This window comes from Salvelinus fontinalis, chromosome 36, assembly GCF_029448725.1.
Source record: "Salvelinus fontinalis isolate EN_2023a chromosome 36, ASM2944872v1, whole genome shotgun sequence".
Taxonomy (NCBI): Eukaryota; Metazoa; Chordata; class Actinopteri; order Salmoniformes; family Salmonidae; genus Salvelinus; species Salvelinus fontinalis.
Window position 1 is genome coordinate 21168301 of NC_074700.1, and position 18709 is coordinate 21187009.

At 46.2% G+C, this 18709-nt stretch overlaps 1 protein-coding gene across 7 annotated transcripts in view; it reads left to right on the forward strand.

Annotated features, from left to right (window-relative positions):
- Positions 1-18000, forward strand: part of LOC129835674 (zinc finger protein 219-like) — a 69659-nt gene extending 51659 nt beyond the window's left edge. For 6 of the 7 annotated variants that reach the window (XM_055901395.1, XM_055901393.1, XM_055901394.1 and 3 more), the window contains 6 exons: positions 4431-4494; positions 4955-6463; positions 6566-7397; positions 7805-7951; positions 11095-11974; positions 12121-18000. In XM_055901395.1, coding sequence (XP_055757370.1) covers positions 4958-6463; positions 6566-7397; positions 7805-7951; positions 11095-11974; positions 12121-12499 — 3744 coding nt within the window. In that variant the 5' untranslated portion in view covers positions 4431-4494; positions 4955-4957 and the 3' untranslated portion in view covers positions 12500-18000. The remainder of the gene's footprint in view (positions 1-4430; positions 4495-4954; positions 6464-6565; positions 7398-7804; positions 7952-11094; positions 11975-12120) is intronic. The other variant, XM_055901398.1, reaches the window with a different exon arrangement.
- Positions 18001-18709: the final 709 nt, after the last annotated feature.

Consider the following 18709-nt stretch of genomic DNA (forward strand, 5'->3'; position numbering starts at 1 on the left):
ACTATAACGTGTACCCAAAGGCCATTAAGAAACTAGATGCAGAAGTCTCATACAACCCCTTTATCAAACATCTATCCATAGAAATCCTGATTCTCAGCTGCCTTCAGTAAACATGATGAGCCTCTAGACAATATTATAAATACATTAGAATCCACACCCTCATATGAAGAATCGTAACGGCCATGTACGAACTTGCCTGAGCGGTGTCCAGCTCACAACCACAAATACAGTACCAGTCAAAAGTTTGGACACACCTACTCATTCAAGGGTTCAAGAGAAACATTTGAATGAGTAGGTGTACTTTATACATAGTTACATTTGTACATTCTTTCTGCACTGAGATATAGTCTTTCAAATACACATACTGAGTTGTTAACACGCTGTACCTACACAGTCGTAGTGATATGAGCACATTACATCTTTGATATTTGCATACATGTACTGTATATGGCCCAAACACTTGTCAAGCTGTACAATAAAATGAGTTCATTCACAGTAGTGATTTAAATATTGTGCTGTATTGTGTGCGTCTGCCTGATACTAGGGAAAACATGAGTATAATTTTAAGCTTTCACAACTCTTGTAATCAGTCAGTTAGTGTATGCGTTATTACGGTTCCATTGGGATAATCTGCAATCCGATCAAGCACACATTCCTCATTCCTCAACAGAACAATTCAACAGACATTCATATGATAATGCCATCACATCAGACCATACGAACACACACACAGACACACCGTCCGCCATCTATCTCCACACCACCACAATGCATAGCCACCTACAACAAAACCCCAGTTCACTATCTACATGACTCTTTTTTCATATTTGAAAAGGACAAATCACATCGCCATCAAATCACCATCTGATCTTTTAATTCAGTTATGGTTCATTATCTTTCTCTGTCTCTCTTTCTCTTCTAACTCCCTCCTCTCTCTCTATCTCTCTCTTTCACTGTCTACCTCTTCCCTTCTTTCTCTCCTCGCCATTTTGGCAGGCCCCAATCTACCAGCTGATATCAGCATTCCCTGGCACCATGCCAACTGGCTCCGCCGCAGGACAGAAAGACAGAGGGAGTGAGAGAATGAAAGAAAATTAGTGAATAATAGAAGGAGGAGGGAGCGAGAGAGAGAATGAGAGAGAAAGAGAGGGGGATGGGAGGAGAATGGAATCACAATGAGGGAGGGAAACGGAGAAAGAAAGAAAGAGAGACGGGGAAAATAAGGAACAACAATGGTGGATTAAGAAGGAGAGAGGGAACAGAAGGGGGAGAAGGAAGAGAGAGAGAGTATGATTGATACGGTGTGATATCCCTGTTTGTTATGGCGGAGCTAAAATGTCAACTGGCTTTTTGTGGTCTTGGCCCGCTGACACACACACACTCACACAGTATATATGAACACACAGACGTACAGAGCGTACACACACACAGACTGTTTAGCCATAATGGTGATGACCTTGTATACGACCGTGTGTTTCAAGTGCTTCTTCTCTGATCCGTTACTAAAGTTGCGGGTGAAAACATGTCTGACATATAATTGGTGTCTGTTCTTGTAAACATTCAAATGCAGTGGGTTGTGTTATTTGTGTGGTTGTATGTGTTCAGATTTGTGTGTGTGGTTGGTTGTGATTCTGTAGGCTCAGATGTGTGTGTGTGTGTGTGTCTGTGTGAGTGTGTGTTCATTACTGAATAATACCTGTGCGTCAATCTAAGTAACATAATAAAAATTAAAAACCAGTCAATTTTTTTGCGTGGGCTGCATCTTAATCCACCGCATCCGTCTTTGTCGGCCTTCCACATCTCTGGTTGAAGGTGGACAAATGCTTATGCTTCTAGATCCGACAGTGCAGCAGTATCTAACAGGTAATATCTAACAATTCCACAACAAATCCTAATACACACAATCTAGTAAAGGAATGGGATAAGAATATATAAGTATAAAATATATGGATGAGCAGTGACAGAGCAGCTGAGATACAATAGATAGTAAAGAATAGATAGTGAAGGATACAGTATACAGTATATACATGAGATGAGTAATGCGAGATATGTAAACATTCTTCAAGTGGCATTATTAAAGTGACTAGTGTTCCATTTAATAAAGTGGCCAATGATATAAAGTCTGTAGGTAGGCAGCCGCCTCTCTGTGCTAGTGGTGGCTGTTTAACAATCTGATGGCCTTGAGATAGAAGCTGTTTTTCAATCTCTCTGTCCCAGTTTTGATGCACCTGTACTGACCTCGCCTACTGGATGGAAGCGGGGTGAACAGGCAGTGGCTCGGGTGGTTATTGTCCTTGATGTTCTTTTTGCCTTCCTGTGACATCGGATGCTCTAGGGCAGGTAGTTTGCCCCTGGTGATGTGTTGTGCAGACCGCACCACCCTCTGGAGAGCCTTGCGGTTGTGGGCGGTGCAGTTGCCGTATCAGGCGGTGATACAGCCCGACAGGATGCTCTCAATTGTGCATCTGTAAAAGTTAGTGAGGGTTTTCGGTGACAAGCCACATTTTTTCAGATTCCTGAGGTTGAAGAGCCACTGTTGCGCCTTCTTCACCACACTGTCTGTATGCGTGACCATTTCAGTTTGTCGGTGATATGTAAACTGAGGAACTTAAAACTTTACACCTTCTTCACTGCTGTCCCGTCAATGTGGATGGGGGGTGCTCCCTTTGCTGTTTCCTGGAGTCCACGATCATCTCTTTCGTTTTGCTGACATTAAGTGAGAGGTTATTTTCCTGACACCACACTCCGAGGGCCCTCACCTCCTCCCTGTAGGCCGTCTTGTCGTTGTTGGTAATCAAGCCTACCACTGTTGTGTCATCTGAAAACTTGATGATTGAGTTGGAGGCGTGTATGGCCACGCAGTCGTGGGTGAACAGGGAGTACAGGAGAGGGCTCAGAACGCACCCTTGTGGGACCCAGTGTTGAGGATCAGCGGAGTGGAGATGTTGTTACCTACCCTCACCACCTGGGGGCAGCCCGTCAGGAAGTCCAGGACCCAGTTGCACAGGATCTCCCAGGATCTCAAGCTTAATGATGAGTTTGGAGGGTACTATGTTGTTGAATGCTGAGCTGTAGTCAATGAACAGCATTCTACATAGGTATTCCTCTTGTTCAGATGGGATAGGGCAGTGTGCAGTATGATGGCGATTGTATCGTCTGTGTACCTTTTGGGGCAGTATGCAAATTGAAGTGGGTCTAGGGTAACAGGTGGGGTGGAGGTGATATGATCCTTGACAAGTCTCTCAAAGCACTTCATGATGACAGAAGTGAGTGCTAATGGGCGATAGTCATTTAATTCAGTTACCTTAGCTTTCTTGGGTACAGGAAAAATGGTGGCCCTCTTGAAGCATGTGGGGACAGCAGACTGGGATAGGGATTGATTGAATATGTCCGTAAACACACCAGCCTAGACGTGGCTAGGGACCGGCAGCCTTGCGAGGCCGGCAGCCTTGCGAGGGTTAACACATTTAAATGTTTTACGATCACTCTATGGAAAGAGACTCTCACGAACACAATGGTGTTCTCTATACGACCCCCACAGTGTCACGGGACTCGTCTGAATGTAACCGGTACCGTTTTTATTTTTATTATGGAAGTATGGAGGTCGTTTTGTGCCCATCCCCCGAAAAAAGGGGTTGAATGTGTGTCCAAAAAACAAAAATATTTCCTGAGCTTTATTTTATCTCCTAGATATAGGAAATACACTTCAAAACCTTATTCCTTATGATTTATTTTTGACTGTCTGTTTTGCCATTTATGCCATCAGTGCATTTCTATAGTAGTAAATGTCAAACTCAATATTTTATCAAATAACGTTTCAAATTAAAATATATGTTTTAATACTTACAGGGGTCCAAAAATTCTAAATCAAATTGCTAAATGATCATTGGTATGACCATCCTAAAACAATTCCATATGTTAGTTAAAGTAGGCTTAGACTTTTAAAGGTTAAGCTGCTACTGTATGAGTACAGAGGAAGGGTGTGTGGGGAAGTCAACACATCTCGCGCCCATCCTGTTTGGGACAGTCCGTGTCCTGTGGTGCGCTTAGCTCACACACACACGCCGTGAAATGAAAACACACACACACCCCCATTCATATACACAGACATCAAACATATGGTTAAGTTAACATCAAACAGGTGACCAACTGTTACACATTTAAGCACACACACACCTGTAAAAAAGAGAGATAGACAGACTGACGCATGTACGCGCACACACACACACACACACACACACACACACACACACACACACACACACACACACACACACACACACACACACACACACACCACATGGATGAACATTATGTTATTTTTCGGTATAATGGAATATGCAGCAGGAGGAGTTATAATGTTTAATATGTGTGTTTTAACATATTTTTTCAACATATGTGATAACATATTGACTGTGTGTGTTTCTCAGAGCACTAAAGGAGGCCCCCTCTGCCAAGACACTGAAGCATGGCATAGCATCACACATACTACTGGTGAGTTCTGTACAGAACACCGGAAGAATTATCACTGAATCATCACAGTGAATTATTGTAAAGTTGGTTTCTGTGTAAATGAATCCCAAAAGGGATGGGTTGCCAACTAGCAATTTAACACGAAAATAAAATGTCATTCATTCTCTCTCCATACTCTCCAACAATGAAGCAGTATGAGAACAAACTGTTCGTCATTGCCTTGCATCATGTCATTTAAATATCCAGATATAGATAGTGTTAAGGACTGCCACTCTGATACCCTCTCCTGTACTTTCTTTCTGAAGATTTAAAATCATACAAATCAAGTCCTTTCCTTGTTGATCTTTAATGACAATTTGACATTTTTCTCTCTCTCAATCTGATACTGCCATGTCATCACCTGATCATCTCTCTCTCTCTCTCTCTCTCTCTCTCTCTCTCTCTCTCTCTCTCTCTCTCTCTCTCTCTCTCTCTCTCTCAGAGAATGGATTCTCCTCCTGAGTGTGTATTGGCTCTGTCCTGTGAGCCGCCCCAGTCACCCCCTACACTACCATCACTGGACCACAGTCCCCTGGCCTCCCTTCACTCTTGCTCCCAACTCTCCCCTTTACACAGCCTCCTCGACCTGCCTGTCCCCCTCAGTCCCACAGCCCTGTCCCACACCCCGACCTCCGACACCCCAGACACCACCCCCTACTCCCCCCTCTCCCCCTTCCCCCTCAATCACCACAATGAAGAAGAGGAGGATGAAGAGAGGTTGTCAGGCCCTCTGTCCCCCACCCCAGCCATTGCTCTCTTCCCGGGGGGTCTTCGGGAGGTGTGTAGCCCCTCTCTGGAGAGCTCTCCTCCATCCACTCCGACATCGTCAGCCCCTCTCTCAGGGTTCGGGGCCCTGGAGCTGGCTCTGTCCTCCGGGCAGCAGGGTGCTACCTGTAGTGATGAGCTGGACCTCCAGCTCTTCCATAAGGACGGGGGGAGTCTGTCAGGATCGATTCCTGGAATGGTGGGTGTTTCTGGGGGTGTGGCTGGGCTCAAGTTCCCCTGCTTGGTGTGTGGGAAGAAGTTCCGCTTTCAGAGTATCCTGTCGCTGCACGCCCGCGCTCATAGTCTAGACAGGGACCGCCGCGCCTCAGCTCTGTACCGGACCGGTACCGCGTCCGGTAGCATCATTGGGACGGGGTCCAAGCCACATCTCAAGACCCACCAGAACCACAAGGATGTCGGGCAGAACCACTACAGCCCCCGCCAGAGCCCCCCGCTGTCTGGATCTCTCACGCAGGGCCTTAGAGGGGAGGACAGGGACGGTGAAGCCCTAGAGGAGGCTCTGCAGATAGATCACCAGACCCTCCAGCAGTTCCTGATGGATGACTGCACACAGCTGACCCCTCTGCTGACCGAGGAGGTGCCCCTCTCTCTCTCTCTCACTTCCCCCTACTCCTCCTGCGGCCTGGGTGGTGTGGGTCCCATCATCTTGGAAAAAGCTACCGCTGTCGCAGCGCCCGCGTTTCGCTGCCATGCCTGCAAAGGTAAATTCCGCACAGCCTCTGAGCTGTCTCGCCACGTCCGGATCCTCCACAACCCATACAAGTGCACCCTGTGTCCCTTCTCGGCCAGCCAGGAAGAGCGCCTCGCCGCACACCTCCAGGACTGCCACCCCTCCCTGTCCTCCCTGTCCCTCTCCCCACCTGTGGAACTCCCCACCCTGCCCCCCTACACCCCCAGACACCCTCCTATTGTAACCACCACTACCATCATCGCCACCCCCATTCCAGACGCCCCCCTGCCAACCCCCACTATCACCCCAACCACAGCCCCGGCCCCAGGGGTATCCCCTCTGCCTGCCTTTTGCTGTGAGACATGCGGCCAGCGCTTTACCCAGTCCTGGTTCCTGAAGGGCCACATGAGGAAGCACAAGGACTCTCTGGACCACAAGTGTCAGGTGTGCGGGCGTGGCTTCAAGGAGCCCTGGTTCCTCAAGAACCACATGAAGGTGTGTGACCTAGTGTGTATGTGTGTGTGTGTGTCAGCATATTCTGTAATAGCAGGTGTCAAACTATTGAAGATGTGTTGTGACTTTTAAACTTTGTTACAGGTGCACCTCAACAAGCTGGGCCTGAAGGCTGGTCTGGTGGGGCAGGTGGCCCCTGGCGCCGGGGCTGAACAAGGAGGGCCCAAAGGCTCAGTCACCAACCAGGGCCTCAACGCTCTCTACTCCAGCCTCCTGCTGGCTCGTGGTGGGGGCGGAGGTGGTGGTGGTGGAGGGGGGAGAGGCGGGCGAGGAAGGGGCGACCGGGACGGCGCCGGAGTCTCTAGTAAATCTGCCATCTTAGGCTACCTGGGGTTGCCTAGCGACGGCGGCGCCAGCTGCATGGAACGACTCCAGGCAGTGGCTCAGGTTGCGGAGATGGGGAACGGTAACGGGGGAGGAGGAAGAGGAGGAGGAGGAAGAGAGACAACAGATGGAGGAGACCAGATAGCCATGTGGCAGTTTGTAGCTCGTAGCCTGGTAGCAGCTCAACAGGCCCAGCAGCAGCAGCACCGAGCCCCATCCAGGAGCACTGTGGTGGGGGAATCTGAGCAGGTCAGGGCCTACCTTGGAGGTCTGGATCCCCGGGAGGAGCCCCCATCCTCCGGAGCCCCATGGGAGTGCCCCGACTGTGGGAAGCTGTTCCGGAGCCTGCAGCAGGTGGTGGCGCACGCCCGCGTCCACGTCCAGCGGCCCCAGAAGAGCCACGGTCACCCTCCGCGCCACGCCGGGGGAGGAGAGGAGGATGGAGGGGGGAGCCGGGGTGCGGAAGGACGAGGAGGAGGGAGAGGAAGTAGTACTGAAAGAAGACAGGAGTCCAAACTTCAAAGTGGATCTCAGCATCAGCATCAACTAGCAGTCGTCGGAGGGTTCCACTCAGTGATGTCACAGTTCCAAGGTACGGTGACATGACTTCACCCCAACAAAACGTCTCCAATATGTCTTCCGTTTGTTTTACATTTTCATTAGAGAAAAATAGGACTCAAATAAAGATCTTGTAGAAAGAGTGGGTGAGTGTAGATGCTAGCAACTCAATTAGCTCTCAATATCACTCGCTAAATTTCTTCCATTGTCAAATCTCTGATCCGTCTTTCTTATTCTCCCTCCCTTCCTCTCCCTCCCTTTTTCTTCCTCTCTCTCTCCCAATCTATCCTCCATTCTTCCCTCTCTTGCTCTCTCTTTCCCCCTCCCTTCTTCTCTTGCTCTTTCTCTCTCTCTCTCTCTTTCTCTGTTCCGTCCTCTCACTCTCTCTCTCCCCCTTCCCCGCCCTCCCCCCATCCTCTCCCTCCCTCTCTCTCTCTCCAGGAGAGAATGGTCTGTCTGGCTCTTCGTCAGGCTCTTCGGTGAGCTCTAGGGAGCGTGTGCGAGGCACGGGGGTGAAAGACTGCCCCTATTGCAGTAAAGCTTTCCGCTCTTCCCATCACCTTAAAGTGCATCTGAGAGTTCACACAGGTGAGCCTGCCGCTAGCCCCCCCCCCCCCCCCCCCAACTCACCTAACAATGGCTGGATCTCAAATCAACCCCTAGTCCCTAAACCCTACACTCTAGGGCCTAGGACGCTTATGCGTATCTATCCAACCAAGGGCCTAGGCACTCCTGTAGATCTGAGATGATTGGATAAGATACAGTATAAGCGTTATGGTAATAACTTTATCTCACTTTCTGATTGGCTGTGTGGAAATGTCGCCATATCGCTTCCACCTGTTCAATGAGATCTCAAAATGGCTTAGAAGTAAGGGGCTAGACATCCTTTTGGATTTCAGATAAATAATAACTAACAATACAATCTACTCTAGCACACTAAACTTCAACTAACCTTAACTAACCCTAACCCTATATTGGGGACTTAACATCTAATTAACTGCATACACCATTCATTAAATTCCTACTATTAAAGTTGCTGATTCTTAGACACAATCCTCTGCTCTGTCTGTTCAAATTCATTTGGTAAATAATTATACTTCAGTAAACTGCCACTAGCAGTATTTACTTTCAACACTTCCATTTGAGTCTGATGGGGTATTATTACATGGAACGTCCTCCTTGTCACTCTAGTAGGGGCTCCCGAGTGGTGCAGCGGTCTAAGACACTGCATCTCAGTGTAAGAGGTGTCACTGCAGTCCATGGGTTGAATCCAGGCTGCATCACATCTGGCTGTGATCAGGAGTCCGATAGAGCAGGGCGCGCAAAATTGTCCCAGTGTCGCCGGGGTAGGCCGTCATTGTAAATAAGAATTTGTTCAAAACTGACTTACCTAGTTAAGTACAATTGAAGCCAGTCAGAGTTCTAGATTATGATGGAGTACCTCCATCTGTTGTTTGAAATGTGTAACTACAACCTCATTTAATACTTTAATATCCATATAGTCTCCTCTCATGTACTCTATTGGTACTATTTTAATGAACCTAATACAATGGTCAATCGAAGCGCTGGGCGGTAGCTCTATAGGTTCGGGGGTGTGTAAGAAATATATTTTTTATTTTCACAAAGCACAATTATCGGCGCAGATGCTGGTGTTGCCGCGAAACGGTTGTGCTTTTCATGAGAAAACAAGTTGTGGGTGTGTCGAGGCCTTGCCGATCAGAAAGTGCTCCATGGCTGAATATGTGGTTGCTTCAAGTTGTGTATTTACGGTCTTTTACATATTGACTTGGAATCAACTCTAATTCCAATGTTAGTCCATTATAGTTAGTTAAACAGCTTACAGACAAAATTGCAAAATGTAGACCTATCCCGTCTTTGCTAAATATGTTATTTTGAATCTGTTTGCAGTCCACATTGTTCTAAGTATTTGCATGGCTTCAATGTGGATATATATTTTCAATATATAATTTGATTTACACAACATGCCTACCACTTTAAAGATGCAAAATATTTTTCCTTGTGAAACAAACAAGAAATAATACAAAAAACTGAAAACTTGAGCGTGCATAACTGTTCACCCCCCCAAAGTCAAAACATTGTAGAGCCACCTTTTGCAGAAATTACAGCTGCAAGTCTCTATAAACTTGGCACATCTAGCCACTGGGATTTTTGCCCATTCTTCAAGGTAAAACTGCTCCAGCTCCTTCAAGTTGGATGGGCTTTGCTGGTGTACAGCAATCTTTAAGTCATACCACAGAATCTCAATTGGATTTTTCTATTTATTCAACTAGGCAAGTCAGTTAAGAACAAATTCTTATTTTCAATGACGGCCTAGGAACAGTGGGTTAACTGCCTTGTTCAGGGGCAGAAAGACAGATTTTGACCTTGTCAGCTCGAGGATTCAATCTTGCAACCTTTCAGTTTATTAGTCCAACACTCTAACCACTAGGCTGCCGGCCACCCCAAAGCCCAGAATGAGGCCATTCCAAGACATTTAAATGTTTCCCCTTAAACCACTCGAGTGTTGCTTTAGTAGTATGCTTCAGGTCATTGTCATGCTGGAAGGGGAACCTCCGTCCCAGTCTCAAATCTCTGGAAGACTGAAACAGAATTCCCTTAAGAATTTCCCTGTATTTAGCGTCATCCATCGTTCCTTCAATTCTGACCAGTTTCCCAGTCCCTGTCAATGAAAAACATCCCCACAGCATGATGCTGCCACCACCATGCTTCACTGTGGGGATGGCGTCTCTGGGTGATGAGAGGTGTTGGGTTTGCGCCAGACATAGCGTTTTCCTTGATTGCCAAAAATTCTAAATTGTATTCTCATCTGACCAGAGTACCTTTCATATGTTTGGGAGTCTACCACATGCCTTTTGGCGAACACCAAACGTGTTTGATTATTTTTGTCTTTAAGTGGTCTTTTTTCTGGCCACTTTTCCGTAAAGCCCAGCTCTGTGGAGTGTTCCAAGGGGGATGAAGGTAGGCTAGTGGTTAAAGTGTTGGGCCAGTAACTGAAAGGTTGCTAGATCAAATCCCTGAGCTGACAATGTAAAAATCTGCTGTTCTGCCCCTGAACAAGGCAGTTATCCCACTGTTCTTAAGCAGTCATTGTAAATAAGATGTTGTTCTTAACTGACTTGCCTAGTTAAATAAAGGTAAAACAAAAGTCAAAAGCTCGATAGGCTGTTTGTCTGCTGTCGAGATTCAGGACATAACCAACTGTGTTACCACTAGAACCAGCTTTTGGTTGGGCTTAAAATATCTCTACCAACCCTGCCTGAAATTAGCACTTTGGATCATGTGTTTAAGGACACGCCTAAAATATTTCCTCCCATCTGAGAGCAAGAGTGCTGACATAAGACAGGTAAATTGTCAAACCTGGCGTTAGGGCTGGAAAATGCCAGTGCATCAGTTTTTACATGACGAAATTGCAAACTAACGTGCATTTGACACTAGTGTCACCTTTTAACGGCAGCCAAAAATAGTGCCCTAAAGCAGAGATCTGGGCTTCAACGTCCGCTGTTGTTTTTCCTTTCTCTGTGGAAAGAAACAGACATAGTGAAGTTTGGGCAAATGCCAGATGGGCTGCTCCATCTTTAGTTCAGTGGTCTTTTCTAAATGTGGGTTTTTGAGCAGAATTATAATTATACAAACGTTACTACCCATCTACTGACATTCCTCCATTGTACCATTGCCCTGATAACCACAACTTGTTTTTGTATCTCTTTCAGGGGAGAGACCGTATAAATGTCCCCACTGTGACTACGCTGGCACCCAGTCAGGCTCTCTAAAGTACCACCTCCAGAGGCACCACAGAGAACAGAGGAACACCATGGGAGCCGCTTCATCCACCGCCTCCTCCCCAGGCCTCACCATCGCCTCCCTGGGCAGAGGGGGAGCTCCACAGGGGGAGGGGAGGGAGGGGATGGCCAAGCAGCGCCGGCCCCAGAGCCTCAACCACAGCTCGGCCACCAGAGGCCCGGCGGAGACGCCTTCCTCCAGGCACAATCAGCACCAGCCCTGGATCCTGGGACTCCCTGAGCAGAGAGACAGGGAACACGCGAAGGCCATGGCGGGACTGAGAGAGGCAGATCTGGAGAGCCAGTACCGGTATCTGTCCGGAGTGATGGGGGCTTTGTACCAGGGAGGGATGGAGGGAGGGTGGACGGGGGAGTCACCAACGTCCACCCCCACCCCAACCCCGCCAAAGGCGCCCAAAGTGTCCCGCCGAAAACCGCTCACCACCAGCCGTATGGTGCCAGCTAATGGGAGGGAGCGGAAGGGAGGGGGGTCAGCTCCTCGGGGTTCCCAGGAAGGAGGGTTGTTGTCCCAGCCCCTGGACCTCTCCCGCCGCCCCTCCCCTGGGCTCGGAGGTCTGGAGGAGGATGGAGTACCAGGAGGAGGTGGAGGATCAGGGGATACCCTCAACCAGTGCCTGTTCTGTCCCTTCCGCACCTCCTCGGCCGAGCTCATGGCCATGCACCTCCAGGTCAACCACACCAGCAAGTCCAGGCGAAAGAGGAGGGCCCCCATCCCCAGCGCCCTGGGTGACCACGGGCCCCAGAGGCCTCCCCAACCCCGGGCCGACCCCAACCCCCTGGCCCTGTGGAGGTAAGAGATGCTTTTAGTAGACACTCTTATCCAGAGCAACTTATAATCTTTGCATAGGAAAAAACACAGTCCGCAAGTAGACTCTTCTACTTATGATGTGTATGACATGGTTAACACTTCCTAAAGTTGATCCTGTCCTATCCTAGGTATCTGAGCGAGGCCGAAGACCGGGCCCCCCTGGAGGAGTGGGCCTCATCCAGGATGGAGAGGGGGACGGAGAACGGCCTCACACTAGAGGAAGGGGACCTCGAGGGTCGCTACGACCACCACCACCCCCAGGCTTCTAACCGGGCCTCCACCACAATCAGGAACACACAGAGTGGCCTCGACGGTAGTAGGAAGTTGGGTGAGGAAGAGGAGGAAGAAGAGGAAGACGAGGAAGAAGAAGAGGAGGATTTGGAAGGGGAGAGCAGTAGTCCTGGGGATTCTCCTAGAGAGCATGGGATGAGGATGTCTCTAACCATGTCACCTCCCCTCGGCTCTGACCGTCTAACCAGAGGGGAGGAAGGAGTGATGGGGGACTAAACAACAACAACAATGTCATCCTGCAGAGAGAAGGGAAAAAGCGGTTCAACTAGACAGGAAGGAAGTTGTTTGGGGGTCATAGGTTGGAGGTCTAGTTCATATCACTTTTACATAGTTCAAGGTCATTGTCAAGGTCACGACCCCTGACCCTTGACTTTCAAGGGCCACGGACTGAGAACCATGTCCATGGAGAGGGTCATGTAAACAACAGCTCCTTAGGAACACTTAGGAACCCCTTTTAAACATCCTCCATTTTTATCTCTCTTCTTTTAATATTTACATCCCGGGAGTTCAGTGCAGTCCTCTCCATTTCTCAACCAACCACAACCCCCCTTGTACAAACACACAGTACAGTGTAGGACTTTTGAGGCCTTCTCTTCTATATTTCAGCGTTTCCTGCTTTCCATTCCATCTCCTACCAAGAGGGCTAATTGTGATGATTTGATCGAGATTGTCCTCTTGCTGCTGCGAGTCTTAATATTAGTATGTGAGCAAAAGGAAACTGTGACATTCTACTATTCCAGAGAACACAAAAAGGATTTTATCAGACCTTATACTTAATGTTTTGAGAATAATAATACTTATAAGAGTAACGTTGTTGATTAGTTATACAACCCACTGCTGTGAATGGAGGAAATCTTTAGCAGAACAAGTGTCAAAATAAGCCAAACTTCATCACAACTGCCGTTTAAATAAGATACCACTTCTTGACACTTTCAAGGTCATATTATGGTCTGTTCAAGAGCACCGATTCGGAACTGCGGTTCAACTGGAACCATTCAAGCTGTCAACTCAAGCTAAGCTTTCCAGCTGTCTGCAACAACAACAAAAAACACAACAGGAGCAACTTTTTAACAGACAACTATTGACATGACAATGATCAAGGACAAGATGATCCTGGACCCTGTTATCACTGCCTCTCATTGGTCGGATGGCTGTTCCGAGGTCACCACGGGAACAGAGGAGCAGTTAGTCATTTCCTGTTTTCCCCTCAGTTTAGTGCCTGTCTATGTATGGTATGTCGTCAAGGGAGATCTACAGTATAGACCAGTGTTTCTGGGCTCTTATAGAACAATGATATCTGAGTATACAGTATAAAGCTAAAGTATATATGTTTAAAAAATGGTTCTAGGGTATTGTGAATAGAAAGCTGTAGTGGTATACAAAGTGGTGTGGATCTGTCTCTCGTTACAAGAGACCGATAGCATCTCTCTGTGGCTTCTGTGAAAAGAAAAAGATAAAGCACTTAGTTGATGATGATGAAACAATAGATATACATATGAATCAAAAGAGGTCAAGGTGAAAGGTCAAGAAGTGAAAATGTAGGTGAAAGGTCAGAGGTCAGTGTTTACAGCAGAAATGCCAGCGTGTTCAGAGTCCGACGTGGGATAACGCTTATTTCTTACGTTGTCGTAGTGACCAACTGACCACTGAACAAACAGAAGACTGTTTTGGGGGACACGGGACCGACAGACAGACGGACTTTGCATCCCGAACACAATCAGCTGACACGTCTGGTCAGGTGACCAAGGCGCCACGACCGTGTCACACTCTTTCATTTCATTCCTTTTACCAGAAAAAGAAAAAAAACAAGGGGGAGGAAAAATGGAGGAGAGAAAATAGTAAATTCCCTCACAGAGCGGGGGACTGAAGCTGAGAAAGGAAACTGTTGTACTCTTGGGGTACGCCGTCTTTTAGATGACTAGATTCATTTCTTTTTAAGAGAAGAAGAAGAACAGTAGAAAAGAGTGAGCATTAAAAAACACTAACAAATCCATAGATACATTCCGGTAGAATGTGTGTGTAGCTTTTGTAAAGACAACAAGATAAGAAAAAAATAAGAAAAAAATGCCTTTGTTTATTTTCATTTCAAGAAGAGAAGCTTACAGAGAAGGTTATGAATATAGGTAATAATAATAAATATAAGGCTTGTTGTTGTGAGGAAAACACTAGTTGGAATGTCTGTCTATCAGGGTTAGGGTCAATTCCATCTCAATTCCAGTCAATTCAGAAAGTCAACCCAATTCCAATTTCAAATTTTCCCCATTGAAGAGAATTGGAATTTCAGTGTACTTCCTGAATTGACTGGAATTTAAATGGAATTGACCCCAAACCTGCTGTCTATAAAGAGCACTGTGCAAGGTTTATAATTTCCCAAAGTAGTCATTTTTATTTTGACTTTATCGATAGACCAAACCTATATCTTATGAAAATGTAATGAGTCACATTCTGTTGGAGTAAAAAGCTGCCGTTTCCATCCCCTCGCCCCGATCAATCAATCAATCAATCAATCAATCAATCAATCAATCAATCAATAATCCAATCAAAACTTTATTCTCATGTTATTATTAAGTGCTTGTATGAGATTCAAGTTTACATCACAAAATATAATTTGATATCAAAATATGAACCTATTTCTAGTATCACATGGTATTGTCTTAGAGCATCATACCACACTCTGTTCTGCACACAGTGAACATGCAAATATCTTATAATAAAAAAAAATGAATCCCTACTTATGATTGTAAACATCACTAAACTATTTGATTGGATAAGCCTGCCTTCTCGCCCTCTTTGCCCATTGGTTGACGGCGAGAGCCTGGGATCGGAACCGCAGCCTTACTTTTGGTTCCCGTGCATTATGTGTTTTACTTCTATCCTCAATAGAGCGCCTTATATGAGTTTAGAAGTTCTCTAAGTGGTGTTTCCTTAAAGACAGGCTACATCCATAACTGCACCCTATTCTCTATATAGTCTGTTACTTTTAACCAGGACCATTGAGCCCCGGTCAAAACGAGTGCTAAGCACCCTGATCGAAAGTAGTGTACTATTTAGGGAATAGAGTGCCCATTTGGATGTAGACTGTAGTGTCAAAGCCACCGTGCCTTCTGTGTCAAGCACTTCCTGGATTTGGTATTTTGTAAGCTCACCAAAAGCACTTAGCCCACATCTCTCTCTCTCTCTCTCTCTCTCTCATCCTCTTTGTGACCTTCCAATTTTGTTCTGTCCAGTCGCTCCCCCTTTCAATCCCTTCGTAACCTCTCTTTCTCTTCTTCCTCGCTTCTGTAACCTGTCACTCTCTCTCTTCTTCCTCGCTCCTGTAACCTGTCACTATCTTCTTCCTCGCTTCTGTAACCTGTCACTCTCTCTCTTCTTCCTCGCTTCTGTAACCTGTCACTCTCTCTTCCTCGCTTCTGTAACCTGTCACTCTCTCTCTTCTTCCTCGCTTCTGTAACCTGTCACTCTCTCTCTTCTTCCTCGCTTCTGTAACCTGTCACTCTCTCTCTCTCTCTTCCTCTCTTCTGTAACCTGTCACTCTCTCTTCCTCGCTTCTGTAACCTGTCACTCTCTCTCTTCTTCCTCGCTTCTGTAACCTGTCACTCTCTCTTCTCTACCTCCCTTCTGTGACCTCTCTTTCTTTTCTTCCACTCTTTCACAACCTGTCACTCTCTCTTCCTCTCTTCTGTAACCTGTCACTCTCTCTCTCTGTGGCACCATTAGAAGGTGATGATGTGTACTATCTGGTATTGAGGCCTTTTATTATTAGATTTGTATTGTCAGTTTGTGTGATGTCCGTACGTTTGTTTGACATTTGATGCCTGATGAGATGGAGTAACATGATGAGATGGAGTCTTCTTCTTATAATTATTATTATTATTGATTTGGCATTATTATGGAGAAGAAAGAAAGAAAAACAGAAAAACATGTGTTGTTTAATGTTGTACAGAACATTATAGCACTAGAGATGTTGTGTTTTTAAAAAGAGAGCAGAAACCCTAGTCCCGCCCACTCCTCCCTCCCATTGGCAGATAGATCAAATGCCCTGCCAACGAAAGGAGAAGTGACCTAAAGGTAACTGACTTGCCCTCAAACTGACAAACATGTTCGATCCAAGGAATCGAATCTACATCGTATTCTCAAATTACCCACAGAATATGTCATATTTTTATTTAAATGCTTTAACCAGTCATTCAAGAACAAATTCTTCTTTACAATGACGGCCTACCCCAGTGATGCTGGGCCAATTGTGCGTCGCCCTATGGTACTCCCAATCACGGCCAGTTGTAATACAGTCTGGATCGAACCAAGGTCTGTAGTGACGCCTCTAGCACTGAGATGCAGTGTCTTAGACCACTGCGCCAATTTGGAGCACTATATATAATGTGATAATATGAATGTCCCAGACAGGCAACAGGCAATCTTAAATATTTCCTCAATTGCTTTTTGCACTGAAAAATCTCCCTGAAACATGCTTGAAATCTTTTAATTGGTGCCTAGCTACACTCACCGGACAGTTTATTAGGTACACCTATCTAGCACCAGTTCGGACCCCCCTTTTCCTCCAGAACAGACTAAATTCTTGGGTCATTCTACAAGGTGTCGGAAACGTTCCACAGGAGATTGGTCAATGCTGACACGATGGCATCACGCAGTTGCTGCAGATTTGACAGCGGTACAGCCTGTTCCTTCTCATCCCAAATATGTTCTGTTGGGTTGAGGTCTGGGGACTGCGCATGCCACTCAAATTCAACTCACTGTCATGTTCCAGGCAATCTTTTTCCACTCCTCAATTGTCCAGAGTTGGTGATCGCGTGATCACTGGAGCCGCTTCTTCTTGTTTTTAGCTGATAGGAGTGGAACCCTGGGTGGTCGTCTGCTGCAGTAGCCCATCCCGTGACAAGAATCAACGAGTTGTGCATTCCGAGATGTCGTTCTGCACACCACTGTTGTACTGCGCCGTTATTTGTCTGTTTTTGGCCCACCTGTTAGTTTGCACAATTCTTGCCGTTCGCCTTCGACCTTTCTCATCAACGAGCTGTTTTCGCCCACAGAACTGCCGCTGACTGGATGTTTTTTGTTTGTAGCACCATTCTCAGTAAACCCTCGACACTGTCATGCCTGAAAAGCCCAGGACGGCAGCCGTTTCTGAGATACTGGATCTGGCACGACGATCATACCACACTCAAAGTTGCTTAGGTCACTCGTTTTGCCCATTCTAACATTCAATCAAACAGTAACTGAATGCCTTGGTGCCTGTCTGCCTGCTTTATATAGCAAGTCATTGCCACATGATTCACTGTCTAGGAGCAATCCATTTTCGTGAATGGGGTGGTGTACCTAATAAACTGTCCGGTTAGTGTATATTGTTGACCCTTAATTTCTTAGTTGGTTTTTCAAAGAAACAAACTACAGGGGGGGTGTGAGGGCATCCTATAGTGATAGGTTGTGTCCCAAATGGCACCGTATTCCCTATTAAATGCCCTGCTTTTGACCAGGGCCATAGGGCTCTGGTCCAAAGCAGTACACTATAGTGTGCCATTTGGTCCAATACCACTGTCTGTTGGAGAGGTGGAGGGAAGTGCTGGGTTTGGGCTCTTGTGTAGATGACTGCCATTGCAGTGAGGGAAAAATGTACCTAACATAGTAGTAACTAATAATATGAGTTTGTGGACAGATTAAAAAAAAAAACATTAGAGATGAATAAACGCAAAGAAAAACAAGGTTTGACGATTTCTTTTTGTGAGTCCTGTGTCATTCTCTAAAGCTCTCTTACAGGGTTTTTATTTCAAAGTCAGTACCTGAGAAGGATTGAAGGAGGACAGAGGTAAAGAAAAAGACAGAACACTCCATAGGAAAGAAAGAAACCTTGAGAGGAACCAGGGCCCGTATCCACAAAACCTTTCAGAGTCAGAGCACTGATCTAGGATCAGTTCTTCCTTTTGGATCATAATGAATAATAGATATTATATGTATCATATCATATGAACCTGGGTTCATCACTAGTTTTGGAATTCGTAGGCGGGGCTACCTCATCACATGACCCTGACCGAATTAAGTGTGTTACATAAAAACAGATCCTATATCAGCAGTCCTACTCTCAGATGCATTCAATTATATGTAGGGTTACAACATAAGATTAAAGCTGCAAGCAGCATTGCCGGGGTTCAGCTGTGTGCCCAATGTGCCACCATTAGGACAAGTTGGACACATTGCCCTAGTACGAGTTACTTCTGTACTATTTAACATGCTTGCCAAATATCAGAAGTCAAAATCAAACTGATCATGCAATATTGTTTGCTTTTTATGTATTTTGGACCATTTTCAATGATGTTGACTACTTTCAACATCTTCTCCAGAACCGCTGGACCGATCGGGACCAAATTTGGTATATAGCATCTATGAATTTGGTATATGGCATCACCATTTTCC